General features: G+C 42.1%; 3 protein-coding genes across 9 annotated transcripts in view; 1 reads left to right on the top strand and 2 right to left on the bottom strand.

Moving 5' to 3' along the window:
- The window catches only part of LOC139812353 (uncharacterized), a 90,077-nt gene extending 83,232 nt beyond the window's left edge, over positions 1–6,845 (bottom strand). For all 4 annotated transcript variants that reach the window (XR_011731856.1, XM_071777108.1, XM_071777110.1 and 1 more), the window contains exon 1: positions 4,620–6,845. Coding sequence is in view for 3 of the 4 variants with exons in the window: in XM_071777108.1 (XP_071633209.1) it covers positions 4,620–4,702 (83 nt within the window). In the remaining variant the exon portion in view is untranslated. The remainder of the gene's footprint in view (positions 1–4,619) is intronic.
- Positions 6,846–8,488: 1,643 nt separating this feature from the next.
- On the top strand, positions 8,489–16,525 carry LOC139812201 (dynein regulatory complex protein 1). 2 transcript variants are annotated; one of them, XM_071776861.1, is made up of 11 exons: positions 8,489–9,063; positions 13,349–13,457; positions 13,566–13,916; positions 14,077–14,474; positions 14,593–14,809; positions 14,865–14,991; positions 15,069–15,283; positions 15,344–15,495; positions 15,566–15,795; positions 15,904–16,292; positions 16,387–16,525. In XM_071776861.1, exons 3-11 carry the CDS (start codon positions 13,677–13,679, stop codon positions 16,447–16,449), a joined length of 2,031 nt encoding a protein of 676 aa, XP_071632962.1. In that variant the 5' UTR covers positions 8,489–9,063; positions 13,349–13,457; positions 13,566–13,676; the 3' UTR covers positions 16,450–16,525. The 2 variants fall into 2 exon arrangements, with proteins under 2 accessions (XP_071632962.1, XP_071632961.1); XM_071776860.1 differs by lacking the exon at positions 8,489–9,063 and adding an exon at positions 9,070–12,867.
- LOC139812205 (zinc finger protein 346) lies at positions 16,255–19,706 on the bottom strand. 3 transcript variants are annotated; one of them, XM_071776869.1, is made up of 6 exons: positions 19,422–19,706; positions 19,190–19,337; positions 18,612–19,024; positions 18,488–18,517; positions 17,280–17,425; positions 16,255–17,081 (listed from the first exon to the last, which is right to left on the bottom strand). In XM_071776869.1, the coding sequence occupies exons 3-6, from the start codon at positions 19,012–19,014 to the stop codon at positions 16,908–16,910; spliced, it is 753 nt and encodes a 250-aa protein (XP_071632970.1). In that variant the 5' UTR covers positions 19,015–19,024; positions 19,190–19,337; positions 19,422–19,706; the 3' UTR covers positions 16,255–16,907. The 3 variants fall into 3 exon arrangements, with proteins under 3 accessions (XP_071632970.1, XP_071632971.1, XP_071632969.1); XM_071776870.1 differs by lacking the exon at positions 19,190–19,337 and having other exon boundaries at positions 18,612–18,750; positions 18,826–19,024; positions 19,422–19,681; XM_071776868.1 differs by lacking the exon at positions 19,190–19,337 and having other exon boundaries at positions 19,422–19,697.
- Positions 19,707–19,943: the final 237 nt, after the last annotated feature.

The following is a 19,943-nucleotide window of genomic DNA, read 5'->3' as shown; positions in this document are numbered from 1 at the left end:
TTATAAAGTACAATTGAAATCCAATCTTCTTTATATAATACGAAATTATTGAAAATGCAATATATTAGACATTTTTCCTATCTTTATGTAGATTATTCTAACAATAAGTGACATTTCGTATTTCGACAAAATGTAATATGATAAACGTCAATCAAACGTTTCACATTATTATGCTAATGGTGTAGGTATTGTTTATTGAATACGTTTATTCTTATATGAAACAAACCTTAAAGAAAAAAAAAACATTTTAATGAACAATATCAGTATTTCTGCAAATCTCGAATTGATCGATTGGGTTTTGCAGATTTAGCCCAGTCAATAGAGACATTTAAATGGAATTAATTCCGGGAAGCAATTTTTTTTTTTTTTTACTGTTTTGGAGGGTCATGGGTAGTCTAAAACCGGATTTTCGGGATTCTAACCCTGGAGCGTTAGCCGCCATTTTGATTAGAAAGGTGATTTTGTAAATATCTCGCTTATTTTCAACTTTAGAGTGAAAGTGGTAATAACCAAACTTGTAGAAAATTTAATACTCTACAATTTTGGTCCTTATCACTTTTTCACCTAGGATCGATATTTTGGGTCTTAGACTCGAAAATGGGAGGTAAAGTTTTATTCTTTTTTTATTTTTTGAATTTACTTGGTATAATGAAAAACATCTTTTCCACATCACCACGGGGGTAGAGTTTATGGCGCGTTTATTTAAAAAATTAAAAAATTTAACCCCCCACTTTCGAGTCTAAGACCCAAAATATCGATCCTAGGTGAAAAATGATAAGGACCAAAATTGTAAAGTATTAAATTTTCTACAAGTTTGGTTATTACCACTTTCATTCTAAAGTTGAAAATAAGCGAGATATTTACAAAATCACCCTTCTAATCAAAATGGCGGCTAACGCTCCAGGGTTAGAATCCCGAAAATCCGGTTTTAGACTACCCATGACCCTCCAAAACAGTCAAAGAAAAAAAATCGCTTCCCGGAATTAATTCCATTTCAGCGGCTTTTTCGGGCTCTATTGACTGGGCTAATTTGCAAAATTGGGTTAAGCCCCTTGCACAATGTCAGGCAACAGGCAATAGGAACAGGAAATAACAAAAAAATCGTTAATTACAACCTAAAAAATTCGAATGCTATGATTGGTTGGCAATAGGCACAGAATTTCCAACGTGACGGAAAACTCTCTGTCTATTGCCTGTGTCATTGTTTATTCTGCATTTATACATGATTTCTGATTTCTATTCCCTGTTCCTATTGCCTGTTGCCTAGCATTGTGCAAAGGGCTTTAGAAAGGCAATTCAAGAAATAATTCCTGAAACGTGCTTGTAAATGCATTCGCCGAAACAGCCGATAAATTTGACATTTGTAGAAACACTAATGGAGTACGTAAGAAACTTTCTTCTAAACCAAAGCTTTGAATATTATAAATTTTCTTTTTATATCTCATATCGCCGATTTAAACGACACTGAAAGACTATAAGCCTAAGAACCAAAGAAGACCAAGAACCAAAAAATAAATAGATCTAGAATATAATAAACGTTTTAGTTACAAACAAAAGAGCTCACTCGTCTTACTTTCTCTTGCTTTTGTCTTCTAATTTTCATAGCTTAACGCTTAAAGTAAAAACTCGTTCGAATTATATAGACTATCTGATCGATATTCGTTTTGCTTATCGTAATTGCACATCGATACATAATTAAACTCCAAGATTAAAACCGGTTATACGAATTTTTCTCCGTTAGAACGATTCGGATGACAGAATTATTCGCGGATAACTCGCTCGCGGAGCCGCGCATTGAGCGCCACTGTCGAACAATAACTTCGTGCTGCTGCGAGCTCTCAAAATGGCTGTCCTCAGCTATTATTACTTCGGGGAAAAAACAAATGACGACGCGCTCATGCTACGCGAAGAGAGGAGGAGAGACGGAGCCAAGGCCTCCGGTATAACGTATCTTCGTGTGCATGCGATCGTATAAGTCGCGTATATGTATATGCACAACATGCGGCCGCCGTTTCTCTCTCTCTCTCTCTGTCTCTCTCTTTCTCTTCCGTCGGCATGTCCTCGCATACTACGGACCATATCGAAAACATCGGAATACCTTACACGTTTCCTGAAACTTGGTTTATCGAAGCGATAACGCCGCGCCGGTGGTCTGTGCGAAAACAAAAACAAGCCTGTAAATGAAGCGACGCTGTACAACTTTCCTCTTACATATATATGTGTAACATGTGTGTATGTATATACATATACATATACATACATAAATACACACACACACACACACACACACACACACACACACACACACACACATATATATATTACATACAGATATCCGTAACACACGGTAGAAACCTGACAAAACCTGAAGGCGACAATGAAAAATACGAGGTCGCAAAATTTCGGGCGAAACAATAGCTTCGAAAAATAACAATACAAAATCCTTTCTCCGATCACTCCCGTTTCGATCTCCCAAAACTTTCCTTCAGAATTGTCTCCTCTATAGGTTGTTTTTTCTGTACACCTTGTGTGTGTGACGTGACAAAATTTAAATTTTAAAATCCCTCTGTCTCTCGCTTTTAGAATACCTTTCTTTCCAAACGGTAGTTTTTTTCCAAGTGCCTTTTTGAAAAGATCTCTACCTGTGGCTTAACCTTAAATATTTCACTACATTTAAAGTATTTTAAAATCGACGAGACCGGTAAATTGTCAGCAAAAAATGCTCAATACCTTTCTCCCTAACAAAAACACAATTACAATGGAAATTTATCTCTTTTAGGATACAGTCCATTTACTGTCCCTCGAATGTTTCAAATGTTTACTTCCTAAACTTTCCGCAGGTAGAATAAAAAGAAATACCACATTACTAATCTCAATTGTCAAGGATGGAATGGATCGTTTTCTTAAGACTTGCAACAAAAGTTTGACTAATGCCCTAACGAACCGTTAAGAACCAACTCACTAAATGACCTATGGCTAACTGGAAAGACATATAAAAACTTAACAATGCAAGGACGTTCGTTGAACAGTTCGATCGTATTAGAATGTTCTTTTAGAAATCGAAAAGAAGTACCAGTTTACAGAGGTATGCAGCTAGAGCTGCATTTTACAAATGTACACTTTTAATAATATAATAAAGTTTTTAAGAGTATCTCATTGAAAGCGATCATTTTTATACAGATGTACCTAACGGTTTACTCATAATTTCTTAACTTTTTCATTGTTATCAGTATTTCTAAGCGACAATGACTTAGCATCTAAATATTACAATTTACGCTTCATGTTTTATGTTTAACGTTTATGTAAAGTTGAACAAGGAATAGGAATCGATCAAAATGTTCTCGTCATTAGAAAACAATTCAGCATTTTAACAATTCCTCATTATAAAACAACTCAGCATTTCAACAATAAAGAACATGCGCTAGCAAGAAGTCGCTCTAATCGTTCACAGTCGATCACTGCTAACAATAAGCGACTACTCACCGCTTGAAATGCGCGTTTTGCGCCGAAATTTCTTGTGTAGCGAAAAGCTTAATATATCTATCTTAATAATAGATTAATTTTGTTATTATCAAGTATATAATTACGAGCATTTATGGGTTTACGTAATGTTCAAGATCGCAAATATATTCTGGATGTAATACTTTTCGTATTTATATTAAAATTTATCGCGTCTAGAGACACGATTTTGAATTGAAATCCCAACTAATTATAATAACTTGTTTTCTTTTAATGTTCCATTTAATATTCCGCGAAATTAATTAAGGATTCAGATTTTTAGAATAATTATTTTTCGAAGAATTTTATTCAAAAATCATCGCTATTAATTTGCATGCGAAAATTAACAGCATAACTTGCCTAGAATTTCTTCTCTGTTTCCGATAAAATCGACATGTTTCTATAATGCTTCTTAATTGCAACAATAAATTCTCTGTTAGAGCTAAAGTCGATTCTTTTAAACAAAAAAAATATCAAAATGTCATTATCAATTTCCAACGTTATATATCTATAAAAATAAACTTTGAACATAGAAATTATATTATTTATCAGTAAAAAAATACATTATGTACAAAAATATAAGAATATATATGATCCTTCTTGGAGATTATTTCGGGAAAAGGCCTCCTTCACAACTCCAAAAATGACCAGCTCCTGGGACACCTTTTTTTGCCAAAGAAAAATCGACTTCGATTCTTCCAGAAAAATCTGTCGTTAAATCTGTGGAGAGCGTGAGCTACGGGACGTAGGTTCTAAGGGACGAAGGAAGAAAAAAAGCTATCTTTATCTTTCAAGTTCGCGGCCGATAATTCCTACGACACGTGTGTGTGTCCGTGTTAAAGACTTGAACTTTCGTGGCGTTCTAGATCAACATACGGCAAAACGCACTACAGGAGCAAGGATGTATCAAACGCGGTGGTAACGTGTACGAGGCTAGATTCGCGAGCCACGAAACGTGGGACGCGGTTTTACGGGAGAGAGGGCGATGGACTTAAAGCTGGAACATATATCGTCCCATTGATCGCGAGGGATTCGAGGCGACTTCGCGCGCCGTATATACTCGTATACACGCAGAGGTTCTCAAAAAGAAAGGGGGGGGAAGAGAAAGGGGGGTAACTTACCGTTTGAAATGCTCCCTGATGCGATCCTCTCGGATGTTTTCCGGCAGATTTCCAACCCACAGGTGACGTGTCTCTCTAACCATTTTGCTCCGAACTCTTCATTTGGGATCGGATGTTGTGGTATCGTTTGGAGGCACTGTACAACGACACACAACCTCGATCAAGGCAGAATATAAATTCACCAGACACTCTGGGCCACCAACACACCGGAAAAGCGCGCTATTTTTTTTTTTCGATCGATTGAAACAGGCCGGCTTCCACTTCCTCTCTCTCTCTCTCACTCACTCTTTCTCTGCTTAGGAACTGAATCTGCCTCCTCCGCGCTCCTGTTTCTTCGCTTTATCTCCACCGACGGAGAGATCAATTCGTGCACGCGTCCCTCTTTCTCTCTCGCTCTCGGCCACGCTGCTCACGGCACTGCCAATTTTGATTTCACCTCGGGGAACACAAGACGACGCGCGTCGATCACCAGTCACCAGACGATAAACGAGTCGTCCAGCAGGTCGTGGATCCGCTCGAACCTGGGTGAGGTAGCGACGGCGATAACGTATCCGACTGTCAGCGGGACGATGACGTGGACGGCGCCGACCACGCCGGCGACGAGGATGCGGAGGAGACCGCGGAGCGATTTACCCGGCGCGACGCGCTCCGACGTCGTCGAGGTGTCGCGAGGTGACACGGGGGCGAAGGTCGAGGTGCAGGTGGTGACGGTGTAGTAGCAGGAGCCTTGACTTAAGCGGACGCCACTGACGATTACGACTGCGAGGATCAGTAGTACCGTCACCGGAGAACACCACATCGTATAATCACTCGTATCGCGTACGGGGATACCTTCTTGCGGGGGGAGGGGTGGGGAAGGGGGGCTCCCAACCGAATCACACGTCACTCAGCCACGAGGAGCACTTCCCGGCACTCGGCGGCTCGGGATACGATCCATCCCGGCACGGCATTATTCCTCGCGACGCACACGCGTTCGTGTCGTCGGCGCTAAGGCGACGCGCGCTTTCGTGTGCCGCTCTCCGCTCCGTTTTATTTCCGTCGGAGCGGCACACAGCACACCGGGGGCACGATGACACGACACAGCACGGCACGGCACAGCACAGCACGGGCAGCACAACCAGCGCCGGAGCAGGAGCAGGACCAGGACACGGGCACGGCACGGCACGACACGGCACGGCACGACACGGCACGGCACGGCACAGCACGACACGACACGTCACGACACGTTACGCGGCCACGGCACGGCGTCACCGCGGAGGACGCGTCCGCGCGCGCGCGCTCGTTCGCTCGCGCACGCGAGAACCACGAAAATTCCCTTCGTCGTCGTCGTCGTCGAGGCGCTCGCCTGCTTCAAGCGAGCCTCGGTCGCGCGCCGCGGCGTGCGTGTGCGTGTGTGCGTGCGCGTGACCCACTGCTGATAACGCGAATCAATTCGAACGCGCCGTTTCCTCTTCCTCGCCTCACCGCACGCGCTCTTTTACCGTAGCGCGCGAGTAGACGCGACACGGTAGCCCTTCTCGTACCGTAACACATACACCCGAATAGGTACACGCGTGGAGAGCATACACGCGTAAACCCGTGCTCCCCCCGCGCCAATGTATTCACTTTGGGGGAATCGCCTTTCTTCTCTCTCTCTCGCTGTCGCTGTCGCTCTCTTTCCCTCTTTCACATCACCGACGTAGGTATACGTTTCGCGCGGCCCGAGTACGTCTCACGTTAATTATATTTATAGGTATACATACCACGGGCGATCCGCGCAAGTAAATCACCACTCGAGTCTCGCCGCCTTGAGCGCCTCGAGGACGAGATCGAGAGCGCGGAGCGCTCCGGCGACTTTAGAAGACGCGCGCGCGATCGCGGCGAACCAAACACCAAGTTATCTCGGCGCGCGATTCCCGATTACGCGCGCGGCGGCGGCGGCGGCGGCGTAAAACTCCCGTTGTCGTCGCGCGGCGAACGTATACGCGTGCATGCGCGACGCCGCGGCGATGCCGAGACGTCCGGCCGGACACATCGAGAAACTAAAACTCACACTCTCGGACTTGTTACTTTTTTACTTCGGCTCTCTTCCTCTACCCTTTCCTCTCCGCCGTTGTTTTAAGGGTTTATTACCGCCTCGTGAACTCACTTCGCCTTCGTAATGCCTCACACTCGGGCCATGTAACGCAGAACGGAGCTGACTTCGGCTCCTTCTCACTGCACTACACTACTCAGAGTGACGTCACCGTGGCGGGAGCGCAGCGAGGCTCGCCGACTAGCATCGCCGTCCCGCCGCCTGGTGGGGCAGCCGCGATAGGGGAGCGGAACGAGTCTACATGAGAGAGAGGCGGCTTCGCGATCGCGATCGTCGCCCGCCAGGCGCGGTGAGGTCGCGCGGCGGGTAGAGAGGGGGGCGCCAGAGAGTGGGGGAGGAAACAACGGGAGGGTGTGCGAGCGCGCGCGCGCGCGCTTCGGATGCGTGGCGGAAAAAGGGGATGAGGGGGGGGGGGGAGACTCGTTCGAATCGAAGCAAGGACAGGTAGGGAGAACTCGGGACTCAACACGGGCGGAGAAGGGATAACGGGTCGAACGAGCTAACCCGAACCCCCGAGCCGCGCTTGTCCCTTTCGTCCCGTAGTTCGTCCCACCCTCCTCGTCCCCCTCGCCCGCCTCGCTCCACGCCGGATCATCGCGCTCCTTCTATCTCTCTCTCTCTCTTTCTGGCTCCCCCTTACCTTTCTTCCCCCCGCGTAAGTCATTCGTTCTCTTCCTTCTGCACCACCACCCCGCCACCACCACCACCACCACCATCACCAACGCCGGTCGCCGTCGAGTCAAATCCTATCTGCCATCTTTGTTCCTTCTCCCCGCGCTTACCCGTCCTCTACAGTACACTACAGCCTACAGTCCTACTCTCGCTCTCTCTTTCTCTCTCGCTCGCTTCGAGAATGCGTGCGCGCGCACACATGTATTCTCGCTCTTTCCGTCTTTCTGCCTCTTTCTCTCGCTTCAGGGCCGGTTTAGGGGCAGCCAATTACCCGGGGCATCGGTACTTTCTACCGGGAATAAAGACGGACAATCGGATTATTACGAAAATAAAAGTGCTTAACTTCGTGACGTTCCCTCTAATCAAGGAAGTAACGATCAAACAAACGTGCCGGAGCTTGATAGCGCGCATTAATGAGACTCGCGGGCGGATAAGCGTTTCTCGCGTAAACGATTCGGTAGATTCGGCGGCAGGACGGGCGAGGATAAAGTGGTCCTTTTCCTACAAAATTTTTCTTTAGTCAAACGATTTTTGAAACGTGAGCGGAACGAAACACTCGTGACTACAATAATGCCGGGACAATTTCTCCTCGGGACGTCGAATTCTTTAGTTCTCGATAAGACAAAGTCGATTTAAAACTGTAAATGTGTCTTGCATTCAACCGAGTGCTACATACATATCTGGGAGATTTATGTTTTTGTTATTTATGGTTGTTGCGATTTTCCATAAAATCTACGGAAACGGAATTCGTTAAATTTTCGTACAATTAATGGCTTCGCGAAGCAATTTTCGTTCCAAGATGCGTGCCTTACATTTAATACATTTATCAGAACGTGTGTATTACAATGTAAATGCCTAATATAATTGAAAAATAAACGTACACAAGTATAAATTGAAGCGTAATATAAGTATATAAATCGAAGCGTAAAATTGCTTCGAGAGGAAGGAAGCGAAGCTTCCTACCTAGCATATCCGACTATTTCGGTTACCGCCCGGACACCCGAATATCATTTTTCACCGAAATAAATATCTCAGGACACAAAATAATCGGGGACACGACAGCGACGGGTCCGTCGGGGGTGAACAATGTGCTAGCTGCGTGCCTGCGCCCGCCGCCGCCATCTTGTTCTCGTGCCGAGGACCGTGTCGTCCGCGACTAGACTACCACTACGGGATACGGGACGGGCGTTGTTATGTCCATGCCTCGTGCGATCGTTGTCGCTCGTCGCTCCTCCGAGTTTCGACCCGAACCGCCGGTCACACGTTCGCTCGCGTCTCGCATGTCGCGCGTTACGCGACGTCGAGCCCGGGCCGGGCGTGCAACGACAGTTAACGTCCGTCCGTGTGACCGCGTCGGGATGATGTTGCCCGAGAGAAAGCGACTTCCGTCGCGGCCGTGTCGCGCCGTCCGCGTCCGAAAACGGACGCGAGCGTTTTCGTCATTTTGGGGATGAGCCGGATGAGCGTCTCGCGTGACACGTTTGCCTCTTCCCGACCAATTTTCACGGTCGTGTGTCCTGTGCCGCTTGTGAATTTCTTTCCGCCCGGGCTCGATTACGGGCTCGAATTTTCGGGGCTCTCGCGTAAACGGCCCTTTTGCGTTTACTCGGAACAAATTGGGGAGTCAATTCGCGTGGCGTCGGAAATTGAACTCGACAAAATATCACGGCAATTTTATTTCGATTGTAAATAACGGCGGTAAGAGGGTACATTAATATAATGATATAGATATGAGCGAATAACAGAGGGGATATTAATCCTGATGTTTCACGCGACTTCGATGATGCGCCTTTGAGTATCGAGATTTCCAGGATTCGTAGGAGATGCGTTCAACTTCCGATATCGATGCTGGAGAAAACGATTTCCGAGAATAAAGCTGTACCTCGTCCGTTCCGAAAACGTGCAGACGTCGAGCGTTTCGTTATCGGAGATCGTCGCCGTCGCTTTGTCTCGGCCAATTTGCGGTCGGATGAATTCCCCGTGAATTTCTTTGGCCAATATCGGTCGTATTATTATTCAAATTGCCGTAATTCTCTGCGTATCTCGACGTAGCGGACGTGCGAAAATGACCCTTACTCTCCTTGCTCCGCTTTGCATACCAAATTCTGGCATCGCATCGGCCGCGTTTCGTTATCCCGAACGATGGCCGCAACGAGCGGTATCGTACCAAAAATATAACGAGGCCCACAGTCAGCTTCATATATCCGCTTCGGCCGTTTCTCGACGCGGTATTTGCTTAGCGCGGTATGAGATCTACGTTCTGTATATGAGATCTCGCTCGAGCGTTACGTTTTTCCTTGCATTTTTTCCTTCGCAACGTGGAGAGACGCGAACGCGTACGTTTCGCTAACGAATGATGTAGGACGCGATAAGCATGTAATTATAAATAAAATTTAATAAATTGAAAACAAAGGGGCTCTCTCTCTCTCTCTCTCAGAGCCACAACCGGACATTCGGGGTCGATGTTATCTAATCGAATTATAATTTGCAAACGTTTCTGTCTTTAAACCATCTTCTAATTTCAACGATAGAAACCTGTGAATAAAGAAATATATGTAAACTCCTAAATACGCATAGCTCGTATGAAGTATTCAACGCAATCATATAAAACGTAAATCATGTAAAAACAAAAATAAAAACTGTAATGACAAAGAATTCATTAGTGCCAAAAAGAGTAAGAAAATTCAATGATATCTAGGTTTTACGTTGATATTTCGCCTCAGACATTTACCGTTTGAATTTTCGATACACGCGGCGCTCGAAGCTTTGTCTGCTATATGCATTCAACGTCCGATTAAAATCTTTCTCTTCGCTGTCATTGGATCCGCAATTACCGAGCGATCTATCAATTTGTATCTTTAATTTGATTAAAATCTTTAATCAATTTGAAGATAAATACCGCCACGTACTCATGCATGATCACCACCTCAATTTCGTAATCATCGATATCTTATTTATCACAAAGAATATGCGACGCGATCGAATAAATATATTTGCATCTTTTTACAATACAATGTGTGTGCGACTTATTTTATTTCTTCTATATACATATCCCTATTGAAAGTATACCCTCGTTTACGTAAAACTTCTTCCTAAATATGTAGATACTTGACGCGCGCGTCGTCGTTTTCCGTTATGCGCAATGCAATCCAACTTCATCGCGACAATCCGTTATCTCCGCGACAATCCACTCGTCCGCCTAGCGCAATGGAAGTTAGCGGAATTGCCTCGTCTATCGATAATCGAACGAATCCAAATTGGAACGGAAAAGTAAGAAACGGGGACACCTGGGGACACACGCGCGGCATTAACCGATGCAAACGAGCGCATTGTCGCGGCACACATGTACTTTGCTCTGATCGCGATGTTCTTAATACCATGCGTGCGTAGGCGTACGTCTTAATTCATCGAGCGTGTATCGAGTCTCGAGAAGAGCGCGATTGGCCGAGAGAAAGAGAGAAAGAAAGACAGAGAGCGTGAACCGCGGCTTATAGCGGTTTCGCTACAATTATCTTGGACCTTCTGCGAGACGATTGATGATGGCACTTATCGCACTGGATAAAGCTATTTCTTCGCTCGTCATTGAAGCGCACTGCCCCTTCCCGTACACCCGTCGCGCTGCCCGAAGGGGTTACGACACGACACCGAGAGCGTGGTAACGCACGAGACGAGATAAATCGGGCGCATTAGCGTCGGCTTTCGTATACCTTTCGCGCCAGACGATAACGAGAGACGCAATAATAGCGGCGCGTCCTGATCGTTCAACTTTAATATCGCGCTTTAGATAGATAAGTATACATCTTACACATGTATATATCTATATATCCGCGTGTACCCCACTACCCCCTTCGGTCGTGCGCTAACCGAGCTAATCGCGATCGAGACGCGTTACGTAAACTCGGCGCGGAGATAACGTATGAATACACGGTGCGGAACTCGCCGGTCCATTCGCACGTCCCCCGTTCGTTACCGCCGCGTTTTTGGGAGCTTCGCTTTTTCGGCTTTGTCAGATTTTCCCAATGGCTTTCCGCGCTGCTTAATGACGACGCTTCTCGCTCGCGCTTATTCAGCAGTTACATCGACGCAGCCTTTTCAGGGGTGAAATAAAAAATTGGAGCTTTAGCCTTCGTTATCCCGCTATTGAATCAAATATATATATATGAGTCCTACTTTTTAGCTATATTTTAAAAATTCGGTAAAAAATTAATAGACGCGTGTATGTGTGTGTAATGTATATAGATGTGTGTAAATAGACTTGTTCGTTTTAGGTGAACTTACGTTGAAGAGAAAAAGAGAAAAGGAAGTGTGCAAGTTTAGCTAAAACGAACAGGCCTAATGTTCGCAGCATGTCGAGTTCGAGTTTTTAGGTTTGCTGAGCTTAAATGACTGTGCGAATCAGGTCCCCGCAGGTGTTACGAGGTTTTTTCTTTAATTTAGACATAAATAAGAAACGATTTTTAGCTTCCGCTATTCCGGTTCATCCACATCAAACGCGTACATGGATGTCGTTTTTATTCCCATTCTTATTATTATTTTTAAATTAGATTGCATCTAGTTTCAGCTTTTTCTCACATATTTATTGCACTGTCGCTCGTAAAAAACATGTATATATGAAATGTGTAAATAAATGTATGTAACGGAGTATCAATCCACAATGAATGAGCGAATCTCGATCATTCCTATGCCTGTACATCGAGGTTTTTTTTTATTAAACATATTAAATATTGGCATTGGGAGATTAAGCCCATTTCGCTGGACATCGAAAGTACTTTTATTAGAAAAAAATAGATTACTACTAGTACGAGCAGAGGCCTATTTGGCAGCAAAGCCCGTCGATTTGATGTGTAGTGACATCTCTCAGCGCAACGCATTGCTATCAAGGCGATATTAGTTATCAACAGCGGCTATTGTCACCTGACTGTATTATCATCTAAAATTACATCTATAATATACATATATGTATATACATACATTTAACACGTGATGAAGGGCACCTCTACCAACGGCGATTCGAAAATATTATTTCAAATAACGAAAATACAAAGAAGAAAAAGGAGAAAGAAGGAAAAGGAAGAGAAATATTTTTCTTTTTTTCCCTGTCGGTTGTACGCTTCGCGACGCGCAGAAATCGCGTGTCCGTATCGTCGCTTCGACTTGGCGACCGAATATTGAACAAACAAACGCTGTATGTCCCGCATTACAGAGAGAACGAACGTTCGCTAACGTTAAAAAGCATTTTGCCGTCTCAGCGCGAATAGCCGCTCTGTCATTTCGAACGCGCGTTCACATTCACAATCGAATATTCCTCTGAACTTTGCCCTGAATTTTTTCCTTCGCGACGCATTTCGCACGCACGCGGCGAATAGAGATAAATATAATGAATGACAGATATCCCGAGTTCGCGGAGGACGCGGAGGAGCCGTCCGTTACGTCGTCGGATCCGAACGAGCGGAAATTAGCGCGCCGCGTCCGTATTCAGCGGCGCCTAGAAGCGCTAACTAAGTAAGGATTAACGCTTCCCTTCTGACACTCGGCTGACTGAAAATAACGATCTGCGAAGATTCGCAACCTTCTCCTCCCCCCTCGATTTATTCTTAAAAAATTGAATAATCCGCCCGCGCGCAATGTGCGGACGATAGTGAATGATTATGTCCTATATGTTGCGCAACTACGAGGGATGTTTACAAAGTTCTCGGAAATCGCGCCCTCAAAAGTTTTTCGAAGATGGCCTTTAAAAAATGTTTTTACGCCGAGATAAATGTGTGTTCAGTTAAATGGAATATATATTGAAGAACTACAACGTAATGTTGACGAAATTGAATGAAATAAAAGATTCAGAGCACAATTCTCAGAACTTTAGAAATATTCCTCGTAATATTCGCATTTTCGCAATTTTATCTTTCGCCGCCTTTGTAGCGATTCTTTTTCAAAGAATCGGATTTCTTTCTCCGTCTAATATTAATTGTGACTATCTCTTTTGCAGAAAAACAGATGCTGAAGATGAAGAGGTTGTCGAGAAGACGCTCACCGAAAGACAAATACTTGCTAGTTCTGAACTGTTGGAAAACTTGTCGGTGGAAGGGGACGAAGTGGTTGGCATAACGAAATTATACCATTTATATAATTATATTAAGTTAGATATTTTCGCGACGTATTAAAAATATTAACGAAAGAGATCAAACTGATAAAATTGCGTACAGGTGACTTCCGTGAAGGTGGCGAACGATGCTAGGGAGCTGCAGCGACGGAGGGAGGCGCAGGAAATCAGGAGAACGTTGCTGAGGAAACTCGAGGAGGATGACGAGGAATGCATGAGAAGGTACCGGGTGATCAACGAGAAGTGGTCAAACATACTCGCGTCCAAGGACCCGTTAGACATACACGCGGAGATGGAGGCCCAAAATGCCAAGTGTCTGGAGATCATGGAGAGGAAAGACGCCGTCATCGCGGAGCTGCGGCAAGAGTTGGAGAACGCCGATCTTAAATTCGTTACTGACCAGAAGAGTCAGAATGAGGATATAGATTTATTGATCAATAGGATGGACAATCAAGTTAGATATAGACATATAAAGATACAGATATATAGTTAGATATAGATCTATATAGATATAAATAGTTAAATATAGATATATAAAGTTATATGTGTATATTCTTTTGATAATGATATTAACATGACTTCGCCCGTATTAAGAGCTCATATATTTTATCTAGATGAACATTATGACCAAAGCTTACCGTTGCGAGTTATCGCTTATTAATGACGTAATGGAGTCTGAGCGTAAAATGCTGCTGGAAAATCTCTCGGAAAAGTGGGAAGCGCTGTACAAAAAGCTACGGGAGGACAGTTTCGCGGGATTGGACAGGCGGAAGGAAATAATGCGCGAGTACGAGGAAGAGATGAAGAAAGTCGTGATCGAGCATCAGGAGGAGTTCCGGGCGCAGAAAATCAGCTTCGAGCTTGAGATTCAGAAGCTCCAGCAGGAGGTGCAGAGCACAAAAGCGCTGTGTTTCATGAACGTCGAGAAACTGGACTACAGTTATGCCGTGCTCAAACGACGAGAAGACGAAAACACCATAGTGAAAAATCAGCAAAAGAGAAGAATTAATAAGTCGGTATTGAATGCAAATCGAATTATTCCATACGATCGAATACAGCAAAGCTTCGCGCTCCTCGAGATCGCGACAATTAATTATGATTAATCTGCAGTAAACTGGCGTGTTTTTCAGACTTCAAGATATAATCAATGGTTTGAAAAAAAATTATACCGAATTGGAAGAGAACACGAGACTTGAGATACAGAGGCTCACCGATCAGGTCATAAAAGCGCATAAGAATATTTTGGATTTAGTAGAAAAGTCGAACCACTTCACGAGAATTAACGACAAGAAGTACATGCGAATTTGGGATATGAATGCGAAAAATGCGAATGAGTTGCTCGATAAGGTACGCTAAAATAGGTTTTTAATTGTATCGACGTTAAAAGACTAATGCATTTCAGATTTTAAATGCTGACAAAGTCATATACGAACAAGCATTGGGCATGGAGTGGAGTCCACCTGAACAAACCTTGCTAGAAAAGAAAGATCTGCCGTCTTATAGTAGTGTGATGTGTACTATAGAAGAAGGTAACGATCGATTAAACCTTTTTTTAATCAATCCCGCAACAAATTTCCCTGACACGTACATGCTTGCATTCTCCAAGAGAACAGATTCATCAACGAGAAGAAGACAATATGTAAATCTTACAAACCGGCTAGCACCATCGAGGAAATCAATTTAGAAAGACGATTGCTGAATCGTATTATTAAGAACATTGCCGATCGTTGTGATTATTTGATCGAAGATAGATTGCTCGAGCTGCTCTTACCCTACACCGCGAATGATCAGTTGATCATACGATTGGATAATGTGTTCCAGGTAAACGTACTTACGAGATATCTCATATCATTTCGTTGTAACATTGTCGTATATTATTAGGCGTTAAACATTAAATCCGAGAAGGAGCTTGGCTTTCTCTTGAATTTCTTTCTGCCATATGCATATTGTCCTGTGTGTAGTAAGGACATGAGCAAGGACATAAGCAGCTCCACCGATGACGAATTTACTAAATCTCCTTCGCTGAAAACGGAGTAAGTAGACGGTTCCAATTAAACAACGTATTTAATAATTTTATAAGCAATATTATATTTGACATATCAGCGTTGAAGAAGTCTGTGGAGATGTCTGTGGAGTTGCTGAGGAGTTCACGGAAGACGAAACTAAATTAATTGCTGCCGTTAAAGAAGCAATCTGTGACGAAAAATCATCTACTCCTAGTGATGATACGAGCATCACGGGCGCTTCGTCTCGAAGTTCTTCAACTGAAACGTTACTTCCTATCGCGGAATGTACTTCAACTTCTCATGCATCTATTAGTGATATCGTTAAGGGTACGCGTACTTTTACTTCTGAATTTAATGAGCGGAAATTAAGAGCCGCGGGAAATTTTATATTAATAAGATAATAAAATTAATATTAATTCTATTCATTTCGTACAGACGATGATCAAATGCAACGACGCTTATTGTGTGACAAGGGACACTTGCTTGAAATTGAAGCTACGTTTGTCACCAGAGCATTGCGAGAATTCATAGAAAGATATCATTTTGTTAAATGGAAAGAGATGCCAGAAACATTTCAAGAAAAATTAATGGAGAAAAAGACAGTTATATCCCGAAATATGACAATTCAGGATGTGACCGATTTTTGGAAGCGATACAGTGAAATTTTCCCAGCAAAAAAGGAACGACTTTGGGATGGTTTATTGATCGGACTTAAAAAGTATCACGAAATATTAAAAGAACGACATCGTTTGAATATTGAAGTGGAATCTTTACGAACACAGAACGCAGAATTACGGCGTTTATTGAAAACATACATAATTCAAGTAATGCCAGAAAATAATATATATCAGATATACTAAATATCGCGTTATATTGAAAAATGAACTTGAAATATTAACACCTTGCATTCTTTTCTAGTCTGAACCTGAACGTGATGGACTCTCGCAAGATGATGTACAATCTATTCACGAAGTGACTTAGAATGGAACTTGTGAATACATCAACTTAAATTTTACAGTTCATTAGGTTCAATATATAATTTTTGACAGCCAGAGTAAAATGTAAATATACATAAATAATATCATTATATCGCTATATATTTTGTAACTCTTATTATCTCATCTGATGATTTAAACAATGATGGATTCTACAACTCTTTACACAAAAACTTTTTATTCAACTTTAATATTAAGATGATTAATCAACTCGGTTGACTGCTTTCATATATTGCTATTTGAAAAAAAAAAAATTTCTGTTTCTTTCCTTCTGAATAAAAATGTTGCAATCCTTTAAAAAGAAAAAAATTACGGAAATTTAAATTACAAATATGTATATTTACATTTGTTATATATTTATATAATTATGATTTATTAGTTAATAAGATATATTAGAAACGATCTCGTAATATAACTCAAAGTAAAATGTGCAAATTATGTAACTTATGGCTGATATGTAAAATATGGGTTCGATACAAAGCTGTTTGACAAAGATGATATCTGATTCCTGGAAGCGATATTTCGTTTTGCTTTTCTCCGATACGGATATGGAAGAAATCCTTTATTTGGATCCCTAGATCTCTTCACTTTGTCAGCATGTTTCTCCGAATTCATATGCTGCAAATATATAAACGGGCGATATTAAATTTTAAGTATATCGTACATTACGAACTCGATATTTCTATATAATGCAAATTATATAAAGTGTCAAAAAAATTATGCAGATACTGCAAAAAGAAAGAAAAAAGTGACAATTGTGAAATACTGTATCCAGATAAAATTGAATGTGCGCAAATATTTATAAAATTATTGTACCACAGTGTATTGAGACGGAGAGTTGAAGAACTTGTTACATATTTCGCAGGTATGTAAACTCCTTTTTACGGGAACAGATTGTTGCGCACTACCAGTCGATTTCAACGAGGGACCTTGGGTGACAACCTCTTTGCCATCCCATTCACCTAAGCATCAATGTGCGATCAACACTATCTATATATCACAGCCGCAGAAGCGGTAATTTGTGATAATAAATCAGCTTGAACACTACATTCATGCTATAAAAAGATTGGTCATTAATGAGCGCATATAATCTTAATAATATAAAATTACTAAGAGTATCTCTGCAATATGTTAAAATAAAGCGTATTTTCATGCGAAAGTAATCCATTAATTTACAAACTTTTTATAGCAATATAGGGATCGAATATTAATACCTATATATGATGTGTTTTTTTTACCAAATATTTTTACATGATTTTTATTAATATATGTCTATTACGATTACTTTGAAATTCATAGAATCTTTGTTTTATATGAAAACAGTCGCTCCTTACTTTATTTAAAAAAATTAAATTATAAATTTAGAAAAATAGACACATACATATATGTATATATAACGCCATTGTATGAAAATTTAATAATTCGCATTATTTGTTGTTCTTTATTTTTCATGAAATATTTTTCATAGTATATAAAGCAGTCATTAAAAAATAACAAAAAATATTTCTATAACACAGCAATATAGTAAATAAAAAAGTAATACATATGTAAAATTTATACATGAGAAGGAATTAAGAGGTACAGTCAAACAAACTTAGTTTATTAAATGTAACATATGCAAACAAGTCGTGATCAAGCTGCTTTTCACGATAACATGTTAATAAGCAAACAAATATAATATATTACTAATTTTTTTTTCAATAATAATTAAATATTAAATAAATAATAATAAATAATAACGCAGAATAACAACAAATTTGCAATTATCACTAAGCGCTTACTAGCACTGAAATTCTACAACAATAAAAGTTATGCGAATGGCAAGCAAGTTAATTCCACATAGTTAATTCATAGAAAGAAGTGAAAAGCAAAAGTGAGCAGTAGCGTCAAGCATGCGAATGCGAACAATACTAAGCTATAAACAAGTACAACTGTATTTTTCTCTATTTTATCCAGGTACATGAAGCGATTAGTTTTAAGACCATATGGCAGTGTTTTTCTTACCATATAGGCTTTATTATTACCTCTCATTAATTTCTTTTTATGACGGGTTCCTGCAAATACATATTTCATGTCATTTTCAATATTACCTTAACTTTATGCTGAACTTAATGATATATCGCAAGTAATACTTAATACTTTCATTACCATTGAGATGCGTCTGTAACTGTTGAATAGAGTTCAGGCACACGTTACAAACATTACATTTGAGCCCGTTTGTCTCTTCATCCTTGGAAAATGAGATCTTTGTTTCCTCGAGAGTTGCCATTATATTCTTAGATCTCACCTGTAACACAACATATATTAAATAATGTACACTGTACTTGGGCATCCGATACTTAATGCACATCTTATTACTGACCTGTTTAGCATGACGTGCACCTTGTAAGTGGGTATCTAATACCGCTTGGCTCGTGAAGGAAAGGTCACAGTCTTCGCATCGAACGAGAGGCTTTTTCGTGGGCAGATTGCCCATTATATTATCGACCACCGCCTTCGTTACGGGATCATCGAGATTCGTGTTCATGACGGTCTCTGACGGTACAGCCATTTTTTCCAGTCTAGAACACATTAAACGTACGTTAACTGATCGTCTCCTTCGAGCGAGACGATCATGATCGACTTGAAAACAATAGCTAATCGAGTATCTCTCCTTCATGGACATGAAAAGCGAATACTATTATCGGAGGGGAGAGAGTTATTACAATATTTACAATTTAATATACCGTGTCTATCGTCGTACGGGACGTCGTTCGCCTTATCCTAACTCCTAACGTCTAAAATCTTTCCCGGAACACACACCACACACACACACGCGCCCGCGCGTGCTATTGTCGAGGACTTGTACGAGAGAGAATACGCTACAAATTTGCGCTACAATTGTACGATATTAGATCGGTATAACGCGGCCGTTTCGTCGGAGTATCAAATCTAACTGTGCCGACATGTGATATTTACCGTTACAAATTCCTGCTCGGCGTAAAGCGGTATCGGTGTATAGGCCGCTGTTGTGAGAATACAATTTTTTTTGCTCCGCTCCGCGAAGCCGCCGTGTAAATATAGAGCTTTTTCAAATCACCGTTCTCCTCCCGGACGCACCGAACGACATCAACGTGCGGGCCCCGTGAGATCTCTCGTCCTCTCTCGCTCTCTCGGCGTCTCGGCTCTCACTCACAAGAGTCATAAGCTGCACCTGTCCGCGCTTCTCGTGATCTTGTCTCGTCCCGCCTCTCTTTCTCCCACCAACGCTCGATCGTACATACAGTCCGTTTCATCCCCGTGTCCGGAGAGTGCAAACGGTGCAGCTGACGAAGAACCGATCGGTAGAAGTCTGTGTATCGAGGCACGGCCAATGAGGAGCTTCCGTTCCTCGCAGGACGAGTGCCATTGGTCGCGCGATTGGTCCCTCGTCGTGGAATTCTACGGATTTTCAAATGTCGTGTCACGCGACGGGTATATCGGAGCTCTTGTTGTGGCAAC

Source organism: Temnothorax longispinosus, chromosome 4 (assembly GCF_030848805.1).
Source record: "Temnothorax longispinosus isolate EJ_2023e chromosome 4, Tlon_JGU_v1, whole genome shotgun sequence".
Classification (NCBI taxonomy): domain Eukaryota; kingdom Metazoa; phylum Arthropoda; class Insecta; order Hymenoptera; family Formicidae; genus Temnothorax; species Temnothorax longispinosus.
This window is presented reverse-complemented; position numbering and strand designations above follow the sequence as displayed.

Excerpts from the sequence above, each read along its gene's own strand:
- LOC139812201 (XM_071776860.1), top strand. The coding sequence starts at position 12,743 with ATGAATGACAGATATCCCGAGTTCGCGGAGGACGCGGAGGAGCCGTCC. Across the intron at positions 14,475-14,592 it reads CAAAAGAGAAGAATTAATAA|ACTTCAAGATATAATCAATG; the intron begins GTCGGTATTGAA and ends CGTGTTTTTCAG. Across the intron at positions 14,810-14,864 it reads CGAATGAGTTGCTCGATAAG|ATTTTAAATGCTGACAAAGT; the intron begins GTACGCTAAAAT and ends AATGCATTTCAG.
- LOC139812205 (XM_071776869.1), bottom strand. The coding sequence starts at position 19,014 with ATGGCTGTACCGTCAGAGACCGTCATGAACACGAATCTCGATGATCCC. Across the intron at positions 18,518-18,611 it reads GTTACAGACGCATCTCAATG|GAACCCGTCATAAAAAGAAA; the intron begins GTAATGAAAGTA and ends ATGTATTTGCAG. Across the intron at positions 17,426-18,487 it reads TAAAAAGAAATTAATGAGAG|GTGAATGGGATGGCAAAGAG; the intron begins GTAATAATAAAG and ends ATTGATGCTTAG.